We start from the raw sequence: 18,933 nt of genomic DNA on the forward strand, positions 1-18,933 counted from the left end.
CAAATCTGAAAGTAGTTCCAGCCATTCTAGTCGGACCTTTCCACCACGAACCTTTGCTGCCCCCTAGTGTTCAATTGGACAAAGTTAGCGTAAAAAGTGAGGTTTAAAATGGATTTATTTACAAGAGCCTTATTTTACAGTGCTGTAAGACACCTGAGAAGATGTCAACGTAAAGACAGCTGACTCCATGACCGACAAACAGGTTTAATGCCGTCCATCCATCCACTTCAACATTTAGCAGTTGGAAAAAAGTGAACCCAGCAATTAGAACTGCTTGAGCAAAACCCCCCAAAAATTCAGTGGTGAAAGCCAGTTCGTATTTACATACCGGTGATTTTTAAAAAACACGATTTAACTGCAGCATCAGCATGAACATCAGGAGGTAAAAACATGTATAAAAAGGGAACATTTCAAAAGACTGACAGGAAGTATAACTAAAAAAAAGTGTTAAAGCTGTCACTCAAACTGCAGAGTTGCTGGGGGGTCAATGAGGGAAACTTCCTGGTGCCTGCAAACAAAAGGTTAATTGTTGGGGGAGGGACGACAATAAAAACTGACATGAGGATGGACTCACTTTGCTGCCTTGTACTTCTCCCTGATGGACTGCTGAGCGTGTTGCGCTGCGTTCAGGTACATCTGGTGAAGATCCTCCACACATGGCTTCAGCTCCTCCACAGTGTAGCCCGTCTTCTCCACCAAGGAATTGGGCTGCAACATAAAAGCAGTCATGTCATTTTTTTTTATTAAATAGCTCATGTTTAAACATCAGACTTGCCAACATACCCATGATGCACCAGTCAGGGTGGCGTTGGCCAGGATGTAGGCGGCCGCGGCGGTCTGAGATGGAAGGTACTTCAAGAATGGATCAGAATCCACCAGGCTGAGCTCCCCCAGGTACTAAACACACAACCATTTTGTTGACGTTTACTTTAATACAACTAAGGGGAAGTCTTCCAAACTGATAAGATTCCTTATTTATAAATACATGTAAACACAAACCTGTTTAAGACCTAATAGTTGAATATAGTACACATGTTTGTTTCTTTAGGTTCTCTTCCCGTTTTGGCTGTAGTCAGTGGATTGATGGAACATTACTGACACCTAGTGGCCAGTGTTGACTACTACATGTTGAAAGGCATTTCAGTGCATTCTGAATGCCCTTTTTTGCATGTTAATTGGCCAAATTATATTGTTGTGATTCATTATGCACACTTTGTGGTAAAAGTGATTGAAGGTAATTAGAGCGTGAATTTGTCCCAAATTCCCATTTCGGCAAGTTCTGTTGTGAATGTTTTTCCTGAACTCACCATGGCAAGGCTCTGGGCCTGCTCGCCGATGCTGTGATGCAGGAAGTACTGCGTGAGGAACTGATTGATGGTGGGGGCCGCCAGGTCAAAGGACAGCACCTTCAGCACCAGCTGCTCCATCCTCAGCACCTGTTTCTTGGTGTACGTGTCGTCTGTGATGTACACAAACTCCGACACCTCGGGGGGGTAGATCTCCTCGAACTTGCTGCATTTTAGCAAACGATGACGAGGAGTTGAGGAAGGAGGAGATAAAAAAGGGCAGTGATGGTGTTTGACTTACGAGGCCAACAGCATGGCGGCGGTGCCCACCAGCTGGAGCTTGCCCCTCAGCACGGACATGGATGACAGGAAGCGGTCTATGTAGTTGACGGCCAGGTAGAGGGTCTCGTTCTGGAGCTTGTACTCCTCACCCACCTCCACCAGCCAGTCCACCAGGATGGCACGCATGCTGTTTGTGATGTCCGGCTGCTTCTTCATGTAGCCCACTCTTGGCCGGCTCTTCACCTAGGAAAGGAAGGAAGGAAGCCGTTAGACGCCCGACAGGTGGCAACGTTTAAGTTGATGCCTCACCTCCATTTCCCTCAAGTAGGTGTGAATCTCATGAGCGTATTCTGGAACATCCGTTACATTGGCAGTCTTGTCGTCACCCTCCATCAAAGACATGTCCATGGGAGAGTCTACACAAGGAAAAAATGTTTAAAAAAATGTGAAAGATAGATGAGGGTGTCATGAGTCCTACCAAAACTCATGTCCATGGCCGTGGGAATATTGAGCGTGGCAAGGGGCTGGCGAAGACGCGTCACGGCATTGTCCACCTTCAGGGGCGAAGCTTCCTCCGCTACCTCCACCACCACCTCCTGGACTTTGGGGGCCTCCACACCCCTGTGCTTCTTGACGCAGGCACCATCTGGCTCATCCACATGGATTTGGAACGTGGGCTGCTTTGAGACTTTGCAGGAATCTTCATTTTTGCAGGAAAGTGGCTGTGATGAATCCTGCAAGGGTCACAAAATTAGACAAAAGCACAATTACTGTGGGTTTTGTGGAAAATAGCTAATTTAATACAATTGGAAGATCATGTGCTCAACTCATGAATTAAATGCATATTTAGATTAAAAACATTAAGCAGAAGTAACGTGATTGTATAAAAATGGCGGACAACTCGAATGAGGCGGTCAAAGCAACAATTAAATGCATTTTTAAAAGTTACATGTAAAGTAAAACTGCCGAAAAGACCACAAATAAAATACTTTTGCATAAAAAGGCAACGTTACCGCAGCTTTGCCCCAAAAGAACCCAAACCCGACAACACAGCTAGCTTAGCATGCTAGCTAACTAGCAACTCGGGGAACCGACCTGTTTGCTAGCACGCTGGGTGGTTGCTTTGCCCCGCTGGTTGCTTTGCAGGGATCCCAGCACGGTTCTTTGGGTCACGGCTTGTTTGGGCGGAATATTCTCCTGGTTCTCCGCCGCCCTGGGCTTTAGGGAGCCTCGTAGTCTTGACAGCATGTTCTCTTGGTTGTTATGAAAGTCGTTCGTCGAGCCAGTTTGGCTCCGGTGAGTAGAAGACATGCTAGCGTTCAGTCAGCTATTTAACTAGCAGTTTAGTGCAGGTCTCGTGGTTTAAAAAAAATAGAAAAAAGAAGAATGCTTAGGAAATGAAACGGAGGCTAATGCTCGTTGCTACCTTGTCGTGGGAGTGATCGTTTAAGCGCAATGAAAGCAAGCAGTTGATATATCAACAGTACTTGTACAGGAGTGCAATGCCAAGCAAAAGAAAAAAATCAAAAGTTGATTTTTAAGAAATCAACAGCTCAACATGCAAAACTAAGGCGCCATAATTTTTAAATTCCCACAAACCTGCAGACAAGGAGCCGGCCTCCACAACCAAACACTTGCGTCTCTGCTGCCTTTCTCTCATTCAAGTAGCCCGCGAGGATTGAAACGGACCAATCACAAACCCGCTCGGCTGCTGGCGGAAGCAAATACGGAAGTCGAGCGAGGACAAATGACCGTGATTACAAATTCAAAACCGGTTGGGACGTTTAATGCGTATGGAGAGAAGCACAATAGGTGTTAAAACCATTGAATTCGTAAAACAAAGACTGTTACTGTTTCGTAGCCTATTCACTTTTAAACTGCAATTTTCAAAACAAATCATAATCATGTTTATTTCTCTCCCTAAAAGAACAAAGCGTTTTATGTGAAACAAATATTAACACAATAATAAAATCATTAAAAAGAGCGTGTGTAGTTGAAAACAACTGTTATAGCTGCAATGTATATTAATTATTTTAATTAACATAACTTCTTTTAATTAATAATGTAATCCTGCAATACATACATTTTATTTACATTTTAGACTGTAAAAAAACCCTTTAAATATGTATTTTTTACAAACATTTGAAGTGTTGTATATGAAAAAATGTGAACATTTTTTTAATAAAATGGCCAATTGCGTTATCATCTTCTCTGGCTTTATAAAAATAATCAAATATATAAGAAATATTATAAAATGCTGCCATTAATAGGCAGCCTCCTCCCCCAATAATAATAATACATTTATTTATTTAATCTGATTTTTAAAAAGGTAAGCCCTCAGTGAAGGGTTATACAAAAGACAACAACACAAATGTCTAATAACAGTGGTTTATTAATCATAATCACACTTGTATGAAAATATTGAAATATGACATCCTAGCTGATAGCATAGCATGATCTACAGTCACATCATCATTTAAATATACACACATAAAGTAGCTATGCCTCGTTGAAAAAGTCCAAAAGGGAATTTAAATCGTAATTGTCCAGGATCTCCAGGAGTGACGACACTTTGGTTTTCACATTCTGACCTTTGAACTTGAATTTATCGATGAAGAGGTCGGTGATCATGCCTTCAGGGAATATGACATAATGTTTAAGACAAAAAAAAAGATAAAAATAAGAAAGCTATGTTTACCATAGAGCCTCTCCAGGTGCGCCGGCTGCTTCTTGTATTCCTCCAGGAGACTGGCAGATTCATCCAGAATGCTGCGATATTCCGAGATGAGGAAATCTGCGTTGCCTTCGTGAACCTGCAGCTCCTAAAAATGTTTTTAAAAAAAGCATCGCCGGCATGAAAAGAGAAGCTAGTGGAGACACGCATCCTATGATAACCAAACAAGAACGTACTTTCAACGCATCGATAAGCTGAACCTTTCTAGCCAGCACCAACTGGTACTCCAGTTTAGGATGGATCATCTTCAGGGTGTGGGTCACGGAGTCGTCGTTGATATCTGCACGGCAACATCAGCACACTTTACGTCCAACAGTTGCTTCAAAGAAGGTTCCGGAAGAGAAGCAGCTCACCGTAAGAAACATTTAAGTTGATTTTACGTTTGGTGGCTTCCTTGGAGAGAACGTCGCTCAGGATGGAGATGGTGGAGATGTTGTCCGACTTGAAGTGACCCTCTCCTTTGCTGGAAATCACAAACCCGTCAATCCATCGCCTTCTTTGACCACGTGAGACGATGTCAAGTCTGAGCGCCAAAGCTCACCAGTAGGTGGCCTGCAGCTGCGTGCCCAGGAAGGTGTTATGGAAGTAGAAGGTGACGCTCTCCCCCGCCGGAGTCTTCTCAGGCACCTCCGGCAAGCAGAACACCACCCATGAGTGGATCTCTGCGAAACTGAACTGTCCCACCAGACTGAGCCTGTTCATGGGTCTGGGTCGACCACACAGAAGCGTCATTACGACAGATTTTACGCTGCTGTGTGTGCGTGTGGGGTGAAAGGTCACCTCTCCTGGTCCATGCTGTGTGCGCGTTGGTGCAGTGAGAGGGGTTTGATCTGGTACTGGCGAACTTGACACGTCTTAGGCTGCAGTCTGTGGGTGACGTAAGCCTGCAAGGTGCCGTACTGTCCCTCGATGGATCTCACCTGGAACAAAGAAAGACACATACTGGGGAAAAACTCGTTTTTCCTCATAGTACTACAAGGTTGTTCTCGTAAAATTTGCGCCTTTTCTCAATATTTTGACTTTATTTTGGTGAAATTACAGCTGTTTTTCTTGTCTTGTAATATTATGACTTTATTCCCATAATACTTTGGGCTTCATCCTTTATTACAACTTTTTCCATGACCTCATTTTCCAAAAATGACAACTGTATTGGCTGCACGGCGGTCGAGTGGTTAGCGTGTAGACGTCACAGCTCGGAGACCAGGGTTCAATTCCACCCTCAGCTATCTCTGTGTGGAGTTTGCATGCGTGGGTTTTCTCCTCCCACATTCCAAAAACATGCTAGGTTAATTAGCGACTCCAAATTGTCCATAGGTATGAATGTGAGTGTGAATGGTTGTTTGTCTATATGTGCCCTGTGATTGGCTTAAATTAGGTTAATTGTTTAGATTTCCTTAGGGATCTGAGCTGGCCTACAACGTGGAAGTCCCCTGGACCGCCATCTATGCTGGAACACTACAACAAAGATGGAGGCCAGTTCAGTACATTTCACGGCTAGTTGTTCACATTTTAAAACCGCTATTCCCATATAAATAGACATGGTCTGTTCCAGGGTCAAACTGTCACCATTGTAAAACCTTTAGTAACATTTTAACGTTCTTAAATCTGATAAAAAGTTAACTATTAAATTCTGAGACTAAAACAGAATAAGTCACACGAGGGGCTGCACGGCGAGTGAGTGGTTAGCGCACAAACCTCACAGCTAGGACCACGGTTCAATTCCGCCCTCGGCCTCGGCCACCCTCTCCGGTTACTCCGGGTTCTCCCACATTCCAAAAACATGCTAGGTTAATTGGCGACTCCAAATTATCCATAGGTATGAATGTGAGTGTGAATGGTTGTTTGTCTATATGTGCCCTGTGATTGGCTGGCCACCAGTCCAGGGTGTACCCCGCCTCTCGCCCAAAGACAGCTGGGATAGGCTCCAGCACCCTTGCGACCCTCGTGAGGAAAAAGCGGTAGAAAATGAATGAATGAATGGCATATATTGGGTAATTGGAGTGTAAAGGTGTAAACTATAGGGGTGTTATGTCATGTCCCAAAGGCTCTAATAATGTTAAGAACCATATTTAGAAGGTAGTAAACAATCTTATGCTCTACGTTGGAAAATATTCCACACTTCTTGGAGGCATTACTGAAGTCTTCCAGGTGTACCTAATAAAGTGGCCAGTAAGTACCATTTATTTGCTTTTACAGTTACTCCCTCCCCTCTGTAATCTCCCACAGGAATCCTCTGCATCGACACCTACGACATGGTGGGCGATGGCGTGTTTTCTCATAATATTCTGATTTCTTTAATATTTCAACTTTACGCTACTAACACCGATGACAACTAGTAAAAATGATGACTTTTTCTCCTTTAATGCATATCCTTGTGGTACTTTTACTGTATCGAGACTATTGTGATGTTTACCTTCATCTCCAGTCTGGTGGTGTTAGCCTGACATCTGTACGTAGCCAACAGGAAGTTGCCATTGGGCTGCTGGAGACATCATGAAGAAATCAAAGCAAATAAGAAGAACAATGTTTGTTTTGAGAACAACTCCTACTGCCCACCTCTGAATCGCACTCGCTGAAGCTGACCACTGAGGAGTTGTTGTCCACGTCCAGGAGGTCGATGGGGACGTCGCTCTGCATGGGAAAGGAGCGTCTTGAAGTTGAGTGAACTTAAGGTGTGTGTGTGTGTGTGTGTGTGTGTGTGTACCTGGAGCAGCAGGTTGTCGATGGCGGTCTGCACTTCCAGCGTGAGGCTGTAGCTGGCGTCGTCCTGGCAGAGGATGAACTTGTCGTTGATGCTGAAGGTGGGCACCACGCAGACGGCCGTCTTGGACAGCAAGGTCTGCTGGTGCTGCTCGCGACCCTGCTGAACTTTCACCTGCAGTTGCTCGAGCTCCAGCCTGTGGCGAAGTGGAGAAGCGACGATTGGACGTCTCACACTGGGGACCAACATGGCGGCAACTTTACTAGCGGTACCTCAGGGCTTCCAGTTTGGACTGGGTCTCTTTGCTCATGTGGACCTCATCTCCGGGACCCACTTCAGCCTTTTGGGGCTCCGTGGTCAGACCCATCACCCAGCCTGGAGGTCCAAAGATCATTTATTAGCGACCTTCCGCACACTTCATTACTTGTAAAGCAGAAGTTGGTTTTGGGCCGTAGTGGAGGTCTGAAATCTGACCTGCATAGGTGACCGTCAAGACCTCATCATAGGACTCCTTCCCTACACAGCCTCCCTGGATGGAGGTCACACTCTCAGACAAGGCCTGGAGGAAGCAAGGAAAGAAGGAAAGATGAATCTATTGCGATTCAAACAGCTTCAGGAAGCCCTTACGTGCTCATAGCGTAGCGTGGGCTCGTTGGCGCCATCAAATCCGTAAATGGCCACCGTCCCATCATCACGGCCAACCAGAATGTCACTCACACCATCACCCACGATGTCGTAGGTGTCGATGCAGAGGATTCCTGTGGGAGATTACAGAGGGGAGGGAGTAACTGTAAAAGCAAATATACGGTACTTACTGGCCACTTTATTAGGTACACCTGGAAGACTTCAGTAATGCCTCCAAGAAGTGTGGAATATTTTCCAACGTAGAGCATAAGATTGTTTACTACCTTCTAAATATGGTTCTTAACATTATTAGAGCCTTCTGGACAATACATAACACCCCTATAGTTTACACCTTTACACTCCAATTACCCAATATATGCCATAATAGAATAAAATAAGACAACAATAAGACTGGGGCGGCACGGCGGTCGAGTGGTTAGCGCGCAGACCTCACATCTAGGAGACCAGGGTTCAATTCCACCCTCGGCCATCTCTGTGTGGAGTTGCATGTGCATGTTCTGGGTTTTCTCCGGGTACTCCGGTTTCCTCCCACATTCCAAAAACATGCTAGGTTAATTAGCGACTCCAAATTGTCCATAGGTATGAATGTGAGTGTGAATGGTTGTTTGTCTATATGTGCCCTGTGATTGGCCAGCCCAGGGTGTAGCCTGCCTCACGCCCAAAGACAGCTGGGATAAGCTCCAGCACCCCCCGCGACCCTCGTGAGGAAAAGAGGAAAATGAGTTCCCTTGCTCGGGTAGCTTGGTGGGGGGGTTGACTTCTAGCTTGGCATCAGTTATGGCGGCAACAGTAACAGGAGATTAATCAAACCTGTAATAAAAGCCTGGTTATTACAATAACCTTACTGACACCTAGTGACCAGTGTTGGATACTACATGTCATGACAGTGTTACTTCATTGTGAAAAATAAGAGTGATCATCCTGTAAAGGCAGATTATTACTTAAATGCCCGCATAATCCACGTACCTCCTTTCTTTCCGACGCTGTCAATCTTCCATTTGGTGGCTGCCGTTGTCTCCCCGATCTGAACAAGTCCTATCCTCCCATCTGTTGTGCCGTAGAGGATGTCTTCTCCTGCAAGAGCACATCCAGGGATCATTCTGCTGACTCTCAAGACGACATTGAACTAGACATCTTGGAGATGATTCATGACAACAAAGTAATAATAACAAATAAATCAAAGTAGAACTGAATCGGTACCAGGTTCCTGTGACATCATTCATTCATGAGGGTCACGGGGGTGCTGGAGCCTATCCCAGCTAACACAAACAACCATTCACACTCACATTCATACCTATGGACAATTTAGAGTTGCTAATTAACCTAGCATGTTCTTGGAATGTGGGAGGAAACCGTAGTACCCGGAGAAAACCCACAAATGCACGGGGAGAACATGCAAACTACACATAGAGATGGCCTATAGGGTGGAATTGAACCCTGGTCTCCTAGCTGTAAGGTCTGCGCGCTAACCACTCTATCACCGTGCAGCCCTTATTCTGTTTTAGTCTTAGAATTATCAGACTTAAGAACGTTAAAATGTTACTAAAGATTTTACAATGGTGACAGTTTGACCCTGGAACAGACCATATCTATTTATATGATTTCCTGAGGGAATAGCAGTTTAAAAATGTGAACAAGAAGTCGTGAAATGTACTGAACTGGCCTCCATCTTTGTTGTAGCGTTCCAGCACAGACGGCGGTCCGGGGACTTCCACGTCGTAGGCCAGCTCAGATCCCTAAGAAAATCCAAACAATTAATCTAATCAAAAAAAAATACTAACAAGCATGAGCTGTGTCTACCTGCAGGACCCTGAGCACCCGGTCTTGACATGCCAGAACCGGAACGGGACAGCTGAGGGTCTCCGAGGTCAAACAGGTGATGTCGTTGATCTTGTCTCCTGACAGGAAGTAGTCCTGGTCCTTGCAGTCGCAGTAGTGGTTGTAGATGTAACTTGCACACACAAACAGGTCAGCGCCGGACACGTGCCTGCATGGACGAGAACACATAGTACTTGTTCTTGGTGGTAACATTCTAGAACCCTCCCCGATGAGAACACCACCTACATGGCGTTGATGCTCTCGGTGAGGTTGGCGTCAAAGGTGAGGAACTGTTTGCCTTTCTTGGTGAACCCTCGCACTTGAGAACCAGAGCAGACAAAGATCTTCTCCTGGGGGGTTCCCGCAGCTCCTCCGAGGTCCATTCGAGATATTTTCTGACCCGGAAGTGTTTTGAACACAGGCTACGACACAAGAATCACATGTGGTGTTGGTGACGCTTGTAGAAAATAACCAAACAACAACAATCACTCACCACCGCCTCTCCCTTCTTCATCCCAAAACATGTCAGGATGCCGTCGTTGTCTGCTACAGCCACCTGGACCAAAAATAACATAATGGTGCCGCCATTTCCCTTGTAAACACGTTATTATCGCTTAGGGTTAGCGTTTGTTTACTGTACCTTCTGAGTTTTCCCAAGTGCTGGCAACAACCTCATCGTTTTCTGGGATGTCACACCAACCTGTAGGTGACATTATAAAAAAACGTTATTAAAATGTTTAAACACACGTAAGAGTGATGGTTGGATACCTGGATGTAATCAACTCGATTAAGATTAATCTCCATGTTTTTTGGCGAAAGTTCTTCAGTGAAGGAAAGAGTGATGCCAAATTACACCGTCAACCAGCCACATAAACAACAACCGGGCACATCCGTGAGTCCCGAATTGCCATCCCTGAAGAGCAGGGAATATCAGGATTATCCACTCAAGCAGATTAGCTCCACATGCTAACGTTAGCTAGGAAGCTAGTTAGCACACAAGACGCGTTCGTCTTCAAAGACGACGACGCTTGTTAAAAACTAAAATATATATACACAATGATTATTTTAAAATAAACCCTGTTGGAAAACCAAAAATAACAAAACCGACAATAGTTCAGGGAGAGGACGCGATAAGTGAACGCTTTACGCTTAAAACGGTTGCCACGGCAACATTGACACCTTGCAATAATCTGCCGTATCATTGGACACCTGGAGTACGAAGTGTAGACGCTCTTTCCTGATTGGATAGTTTGGCTTCGCGGAAGGAGACAAGGGGATTGATACTTGGAAGCGTGGATTGTGGGTTAGTAAGGTGTTCTCAGGCTAAAGCCAGGCTTGCGTGTTCAATGTCAAGTAGCACGGTAACTTATACGACCATCTTATGTTCAGACTTTCATTTTAAGAGAAGCTGGTGGACGTGGGAGCAAAAATAATCGGAGGATGTGATCGGCTGAACGTGTAAATGCGCAAGCTAACACTGATAATTACTATATTTATTACTACACACTACTAGTCTACTATCATTTACAAATTGCTCTACATTGCACGTATCCATTTAAAAATAATAAATTGAGTAGCAACAGTCTTTTTTCATTTTTGAAATGTGTTCCAACTTATTTTACTGCAATAGAATGTTGTACACCATGGTGGCCAGGAGGTGGCACTGTTGACGCGTTTTAACATAACATTCTAACATTTATAGTTCAGCACGTGGAAAAAAAAAACCATTATAGGTTTTTGCATCTTCATAACACAATGAAAGTCATCTTAATATTTTATTTGGTAATCTTAAGAGCTCATCTTGTGATAAAAACATGGTTCATCTGTATGCAAATCAAGACAATCGGCATGGAAGAGACAAAAAGTAGGGCACAGTGCAAGCAAAACTAAGTAGTACAATAAATGACGGACACAATCAAAAGTTTGTAGACTGCAGAAGGAAGGTAAGAATGGTGTTTCAACTTACTGAATGAGATGCATCATGCAGTTGAGTTTCAACGTACTATCCAGCAGGTCATTTCTTTTCAAGTCAAGCTTTTTTTTTTTAACATCCTCACAGTCAAAAAAGGAGTGAAGTTAGGCATTTAGTTAAGAAAGCAAATAGTAAAAAAAAAACAAAGAAAGACTGTGTACTGTATAAATTGCACACAAACAATCATACCCTTCATAACTACAAGCACATTTCAATTTACAGATAAGATTATTTGTAAATTAAGTTACTAATCTCTTAATGTTAATGTGTCATGATAGACAAAGCAGTGAATAAATAAGGTCATAGGAGGAAGTTAAGATGTCCACTGCACTCCATTCTCGGAGCGCAGGAGGACAGCGGCCAGTCCGCCGCTTTGATGAGGTCATATTAGGATATGCGTGTGGGCGGGGGGCATCACAAAACTTCAGTGCATTACTGTCTGGTCTTTAACTGGGGCAGACTGGGGGGAAAAAAGGGGGTGGGGGGTTCTCCTTGGTGGTATTGTCTGTCCTCATCACAATGCAGGCCGCACCCTCGCTGGCGGCCACACAGAGAAGAAAGAGAGAAGTTTCACAAGCAGGCCTCAGACGCCGGTGGGGGCGAGGCGGCTGATGAAGGCGATGCTGCTGAGGCACATTCTCCTGAAGATGGCGGGGCACGCCGGTTTCATGATGAAGTGCTCCAGCAGGATTCGCAGCTCGGTGAACAGAGTGCTGCCGACGTAGATATCATCATCAGTGGGATTGAGGAATTATGGACATCCTTAACTAGCGATAGAGCGGGGGTGTCCTATATCGTGTATGTGTTATGTTTTTGTACATAATAGCATGTATTGTATTGGGTATGCCGTCTCTCAGGCGGGTGTACTGTAGTTTTAGTAGTAATAAAAAAATATATTTTTTTACATGTAGCTCAGTAGAATCTGCTAGCCACAGCTAATTTACATTTAAAAGTTGCAATACTAAAATAACATTTTACCTTATTTATTTGTCCACTATTTTATCCCTTTTAAATTGTAATCTTATTTTTCACATTTTATTTCTTCCTTTTTTCTTCGACTTTGCACATGCATGACTACTTTACCAATAAAGATAACGGAGTCTTTCAAGAGAAAAAGTCCTCATTTTAGAACAGCAAAGCCATCATTTAAAAATGGGAATAAAATACATTTAGAAGCCCAAAGAAAGCCCATAGAAAAAGGGACTTTTTTCTTTCAAGTCATAATATTAAAAAGAATGAAGACAACTTCTGAAAAATGAGGTTGGGAAAAAATTGACAAGAATGACGTCTAAATATTTCATGATAGTCATAATACCAGTAAAAATGTGGTCCACACAGACTCCTCAGTGGACACCCCTGAATTGTGTGTACAAGTTTGGGTCATAGGAGTATAAATGTGACTATATAGGGGTGTTATAACATGGTGAGAGGGCTCTAAAAATGTTAAAATGTGCATTCAAAAGGTTTTCTATGAATCCTACTAAATTAACTTATCGCGCTCAGGTCTGGGACCAATTAAAAACAAGAAGGGTGGAAAAAGACAAGCTCTCTTACCGACAGTACGGGTTTCTTCTGGATGTGTAGCGCAGACTAAGGAAGCGATAGTAAATGAAAGGCAGCAGGAGGCTTCCCTGGCCACTGGAGAGAAGATACCAAGAGAGACAAAAAGGCATTGAAAGCATTGCAACATTCCTCGATGACATAATGAGATCAAGTGAAGGCTCAAAACCAAATCCTAAAAATTCTTGAAAGCAAATATTTCTGAAACGATGCACGCCAACAACCTGAAGAGCATGAAGACCGTGGCGGGCATCAGGAAGATCTCGTTACAGGCGATGAACTTGAGGATGTTCTGCTGATTAGCAGACAGTTTGTCCAGAAGGTTCCTGACCAACATCAGGCTGCTGGGGCCGACCGACTGCAGCAGAAGACAGTTGATGAGGATTATTATAACAAGTTACTGATATTAGCTTCTATTCATTTCCAGGGTAGTTTTGGGAGGGGGAGAGGAAGGGGGTTAAGCGGCAGCTTGACGGAGGAGACAATTAAAAGTCCATTTAGATGATGTAACACCTCATTTGCTCCTCTGGCCAACACACGTTCAAGTACAGCAAAGCCATAAAAGTCACAGCTGGGGGCGGACGTCTCGTACTCACATCCAGGACCTTCTTGGTGTAGGTGGTCGCATGAAGCAAAGAGAAGAGGAAGACTGGGAAGATGCTCACTGGAGAGCGATCATTAAGGATATCATTTGGCATGCAATAAAATTCAGCATTGATGATATCGGCCTGCATCTATCTGTACTGTATCTGCTCCAGTACCTCCCGTGCGGGTGTGAAAGGATACTGGTGATGGGGTAGGAGTTGACCAGGATGAGGGAGTACAGCAGGTAATGGCAGCTGTCCTCCTGCAAGGCCTGGGCCAGGAACGCTCGGCTCAGCTGGAACCTGGGGAGTCTCTGGTGCAAGCGGAGGGCGCTGGTGAGCGCGTTAGCCAAGAGCGCCCGCTGGTAGAAGTTGGCTGCTGCGTAGGGCCTGCGGGGTGTTGATGTTTAGAAGTCCTTCAACGACTAGAACAGAGTAGTGCTGGCTTACCCCAAGATTGGAAGAATAAACATGACGGAGCAGTAGACTGTGAAGAGGCGCGACAGCCACATTGCAGTTTCCAGCTTGTTGCTCATTAAAAATTGCTGGAGAAGGAAAAACAAGTGACGTTACGGAGACATCAACTTATGTCTACATTGCTTAGACGGTCCGAGGTGAGGTTACAATATGGAGGAGATCAAATTAGGGACAGTACTCCAGCTACCTAATATGATCTTTCGATGGTTTGCATACTCATGATGTATAGTCAATGTGCTTTCATAGCACACAATGTTGACGCCATAAATCTTTTTGCCGACTTATCCTTTCTTTTTTGCAGTCATTTTTGCCATATCTTATCTTTATAAAGCACTTTGGGTGATGTGCACATCAAATTCTTAGCATGTAAAGCAACTGACTTACCACAGGCCCCGGTCTAAGAGGGCTTTGTTGGTTGTTATCTGCCATCTTTGGGGCGGTGTGTCACTGTTAAGAAAATAAAGGGAGTCTAAGAACACAAAATTGCATCAGACTACACAAAACGGGCAATTTAATTTGGATGATTTCTCAGCTGGACATGTTATGTATGGTAAAAAGCCAATCGTGGTAAAATTGGTTGCAGAAATGCAACACATGACAGATTATAGTCTATCGCCAGACATTTTTCAAAGCATGAGAATGGCTAAATGTGACACAGGTCACTAGTTAGTTAGATGAGACGATAGCCACCACAGGAAGTACTGTACAGAACAGAATATAAAAAAAAAACCCAAAACAAAACGGAACTCTCCCAATGCCAACAGGAGTCTGTCTTATTATGTCTAATACATCTAATTTTTACATATTATGTCAACGATATTGGATAATACAAGTGTAAAGATGACTATAGGGGTGTTACTTCATGCCTGGAGGGCTCTAATGTTACAACCATATTACTAAGGTCCTAACGGGTGGGTTCAGATAGAGTGACATCAAATAGACGGAGTGTGTGGGCATTAAAATACACAGTGTGTATTAAAAACTATTATATCAGCTGTTACAAGTCCAATAGTGGGAATACGTAGTCCTACTACTACTAAATAATGTGTATGTAGCAGGACGAGTTGCTCCTACTCAGGAAGGTAATAAAAGCAGTTGCACGCCTAAATGCAGCTTCTTCCGGGGGATAAAGCTAAATAAATTAGTAAAATAGAAAACTATATGCGTGGATTTATCACGATTATTGTATTGTAGGAAATACGGTAATTCGTCTGTTGTAGGCATGGAACAATAGGTTAGCTTAACATTAGACAGATGCTAGTTTCAAATAAAGTCTGTCCAGAATGAATGATGAGATTATTAAGAATACTTTAAAAAAAAGTCACATCAAAAGAGGGGATACCTGTCGTACATATAAATGTCGACGTGTGTGTGAAGATGAATATTGTATCAAAGTTTCTTTTCGACGCTCGCTCAAAGGCAGCTAACGGTTAGCGGCAGGTGAATCCAGAACATTCTCCCTATTAGCATGGGAGCTACGTGGCTACATTGCTGACGCTGTCCGCCGTGTAACCTTATAAGTGCCCCAAATATTTACCATATATATATTTGAATATAACAGACACTCGTCGGAGTTTTAATATTTCAATAAAAACTCAACGTACCGGTGTTACAGCGCCTTGAAGCTTCTCTCTTGCGTTACCCGGACTACTGGCCCCTTGCCACACACACGCGAGTGAATGATCAGCTGACCTGCTACCTCAACGATAATATCGCGATACTTCCAGAAGAGTAGGACTTCCGGTAAAATGGCGCCGAGGCTCCAACTTCCTCTTTTGGATTTTAACTTGACATTATTCATAAACCAGAAAATAACATCAACGCGTTTCAATACGATATCACGCTGCATTTTAACGCAATACATGTATTAGTGGACTATCGCCCTTCATATATGTTTCGTAGTAGAATGATACATAAGCATAAACCGGGTACAACAATTAGAATAATGCGATCCAATACAATTTAGTCTTTCCATAGATAGTGCGGTATTAATTTAACCTCATGTTTATATCGGATTGTGAAAGTGAATTATCTTTAGCGATTAATATTTCGTCCATTTGTCCACTGTCGTCACAGGATACCGAAAGCGCATGCGCAATGTCAACGCCCATGCAGAAGCAGCAACTAAATATTCATTCATTTTCTACCGCTTTTCCTAATTCATTTTTTACGTTTGAAAACGTTCAATAAATCATGAAAGATGTTGCGTTTGTACATGTGTTTTTATTAAATTTATATATGTCAGTCTCACCGTATTTTATTCCGTATACTTGAGTTTGATGTTAATGAAATATGTCGGTTGAACACCAGAGGGCGCGCTTCTACCAGACAACAAAACCCTGCAAACGAAGCTGGCTTTTTACTCGCCTGCAATAACTATTTGAGCTCTACGTTCACCTTATTTAGCCCCCCAACATGTTTTTAAATGTTCCACCTGGCTGTAACCGTGTTGTGGTGTGTGTGTTTTTCGTGTGTTTGCAAGGCTGCTGCCAACAGAGCTTCTCGTGTTTGCTTGCAGATGCCATTTGAAAATATAGGCAGTGTAAGCACTGTAGAATCTAATTATTTCTTTGCAAAACCTAATTAGGCATTAAAAAAGGTTAACGCCAGCGCCTGAAACGTTTTTGTTTAATAATCCCATTACTGGCGGCTCATCATGTATAAAATGGTGCGGGAGGACACAAAAGTTTCCACTTCTAAAAGGGAATCTGTGGGGAAAAAGTCGCTGGTGTTTTTTTGACACTATCTCATCTCTGCAAAGGGGGAATGCTGCTAGCTGGGGAGGAGGCTGAACACACACTTGCACAAAATAGGTAAGCCATGCAAACCTGACGTGCATGCTTTTTTTTACTCTTTAAAAATAATATTGTGGGGGTTTTTTTTTTAACATTCTACGGGGAATGTGTAGCTTGATGACTCTTTTAGGGGGCAGCTCCATTTTAAGTCATCATTTTAAAGAAGAGATACACATTACAGGGTTTAATAATGACCCAGAGTTTATATTTCTATTTATAGCTTACTTTTAACTCATTTATTTATACTTAGATATTTTTAATACATTTCTATTTGGAAAATATATTATTATAATCCATTATTCCTATGGGTTTAAATAACAACGAAACAGGTCTGCACAAATTATTATATCGTCTTTTTTGTTAATATTAATATTTATTTGAATTATTAAACGGAATTTAGACAGATCTAAATTACTGAGAAAACCAGGATAGTGTTTGAATAAATTTTATTTTTTTTTTTTAATTTTAATTTTATTTTAAATATTTTATATTTATTTTACCTTTACCCAGGCAAGCAATTTAAGAACAAATTCTTATTTACAAATGCAGCCTGAACATTATTAAAATATGATGCCTATAATTTTTTGGGTTCTATTTGTATTCATTAATTACGGTTATTATTCTTATAAATATATGTATTTTAACTAGAAAATAAAAATCGAATATTTAAAAATACATATTTTAAAGAAACATAAACGAAATACAAAATAAGAACAGCTCAAAATATTTTAATATATATAGATTAATATTAAACAAATATAAAATAATATACATGTTATATAGCTTATTTATATATATTTTAAAGACAAAAACAGCCGTTTTTACACTAACCAAGAAAACATGACTTGAATAATAATAATAATAAAGACGATGAATAACATATTTGGCCATTTTAACTCGTTTCTAAAGCTTCTCCATCACAAGCTGTCAGCGAAAAAGAGAAAAAGGAGAAATAAAAGTGTGTGACGGACCAAAGTGTCGGAGAGAAAAGAGCTACAGCTCCGTGTAAAATGTCTAAATCGGAGCTTTCTGCTTCCATTTTGGGCCAAAACAAACAGAATTCCTTTGGGGACAAGAGAGGAAGAGGATGGGATAAAAGAGGAGGAGAAAGAAGGATATGCTCGATTTGCCTTCAAGGGGATCAAAAAGACATCAAGGAGATGATTTTTAAGATGGAAACCAAAATCAACACAAAAGCTTCGTTGAAAAGTAAATGATGGACCTGATTTCAAAACATTTTTAGAAGGGAAAACAGTAGAAAAATAAGGACTTTCATGATTATTCAATATTATACAACAATAGAATCAGAATTGTGCAAATGTATTTAAAAGGTTGGGGCAATAATGTTTATTATTCCAAGCACCCCCCCCCCCCTTTTTTTTTTCGGGGAAGGGTGTGTGTTTGTTTGCGTCCCGACAATGGCAGTGATGGCACCGGGATTGTCACCACAAATGGAGGGGGCGTTTGACAGCAGCCATTATGTCATTGGTCACTTGGTCACGTCCCCTCCACTCCTTGCCCCACCGGAAAAACTATTCAACAAACTTCATGACTTCATGCACTTAGCCCCCCCCCCCCCCCCCATAAAGGCATCCCATCATCATTTTTTCATCACAAAAAAATCAGATTTTCCTTGAGCATGCAGAGATAAAATGTAAGGAAACAATGTTAACAAATATTAAAAATAGTGGGCATGTTGTGGAAAAAAAGAATAACTAGGGATGTCCAATAATTATCGGTAATAATAATAATTATCGGCCCAATATCAGTTTAAAAATACAATATCGGTTGATATTGGTATCGGATTTTCCCGACCATGAAAACACTATATTTAAAAAATGCTGAATACAACACATGTTATGTTACACATATCGGTATTGGCTGATATCGGTATATTGGGAATATATGGGCAAAATATGGGCCCAATATGGGGGGAAAAAAAAAGCCAATATCGGACTCCCCCTATTAAAAACCTCACACAATTTTCATCGAGCAGAGACAAAATGTAGGGAAACATGTAAAAAAAAAATAACTATTTATTATTGTTAATAATTATAATTATGAGAACAAATACGCCAT

General features: G+C 42.2%; 3 protein-coding genes across 4 annotated transcripts; all 3 read right to left on the reverse strand.

The window, feature by feature from the left end:
- Window positions 1-97: 97 nt before the first annotated feature.
- On the reverse strand, window positions 98-3,211 carry ccna2 (cyclin A2). Its single transcript, XM_058064603.2, has 8 exons — window positions 2,664-3,211; window positions 2,047-2,302; window positions 1,878-1,984; window positions 1,588-1,811; window positions 1,308-1,512; window positions 784-897; window positions 575-708; window positions 98-508 (listed from the first exon to the last, which is right to left on the reverse strand). The coding sequence occupies exons 1-8, from the start codon at window positions 2,877-2,879 to the stop codon at window positions 457-459; spliced, it is 1,308 nt and encodes a 435-aa protein (XP_057920586.2). The 5' UTR covers window positions 2,880-3,211; the 3' UTR covers window positions 98-456.
- Window positions 3,212-3,950: 739 nt separating this feature from the next.
- Window positions 3,951-10,637, reverse strand: bbs7 (Bardet-Biedl syndrome 7). Of its 2 annotated transcripts, none has more exons than XM_058064602.2 (19): window positions 10,235-10,637; window positions 10,107-10,166; window positions 9,960-10,022; window positions 9,713-9,888; window positions 9,449-9,635; window positions 9,312-9,384; window positions 8,615-8,722; window positions 7,631-7,761; window positions 7,478-7,562; window positions 7,276-7,378; window positions 7,007-7,199; window positions 6,859-6,933; window positions 6,716-6,781; window positions 5,083-5,222; window positions 4,844-5,008; window positions 4,656-4,765; window positions 4,479-4,582; window positions 4,267-4,390; window positions 3,951-4,201 (listed from the first exon to the last, which is right to left on the reverse strand). In XM_058064602.2, exons 1-19 carry the CDS (start codon window positions 10,268-10,270, stop codon window positions 4,068-4,070), a joined length of 2,133 nt encoding a protein of 710 aa, XP_057920585.2. In that variant the 5' UTR covers window positions 10,271-10,637; the 3' UTR covers window positions 3,951-4,067. The 2 variants fall into 2 exon arrangements, with proteins under 2 accessions (XP_057920585.2, XP_057920584.2); XM_058064601.2 differs by having other exon boundaries at window positions 6,716-6,784.
- A 585-nt stretch (window positions 10,638-11,222) lies between these two features.
- tmem33 (transmembrane protein 33) lies at window positions 11,223-15,794 on the reverse strand. Its single transcript, XM_058062027.2, has 8 exons — window positions 15,664-15,794; window positions 14,444-14,506; window positions 14,033-14,127; window positions 13,785-13,972; window positions 13,595-13,662; window positions 13,223-13,356; window positions 12,993-13,076; window positions 11,223-12,151 (listed from the first exon to the last, which is right to left on the reverse strand). Exons 2-8 carry the CDS (start codon window positions 14,486-14,488, stop codon window positions 12,022-12,024), a joined length of 744 nt encoding a protein of 247 aa, XP_057918010.1. The 5' UTR covers window positions 14,489-14,506; window positions 15,664-15,794; the 3' UTR covers window positions 11,223-12,021.
- Between the last annotated feature and the right edge of the window lie 3,139 nt (window positions 15,795-18,933).

This window comes from Doryrhamphus excisus, linkage group LG23 (assembly GCF_037039965.1).
Source record: "Doryrhamphus excisus strain RoL-2023G ecotype Guam linkage group LG23, RoL_Dexc_Guam_v1.1, whole genome shotgun sequence".
Classification (NCBI taxonomy): domain Eukaryota; kingdom Metazoa; phylum Chordata; class Actinopteri; order Syngnathiformes; family Syngnathidae; genus Doryrhamphus; species Doryrhamphus excisus.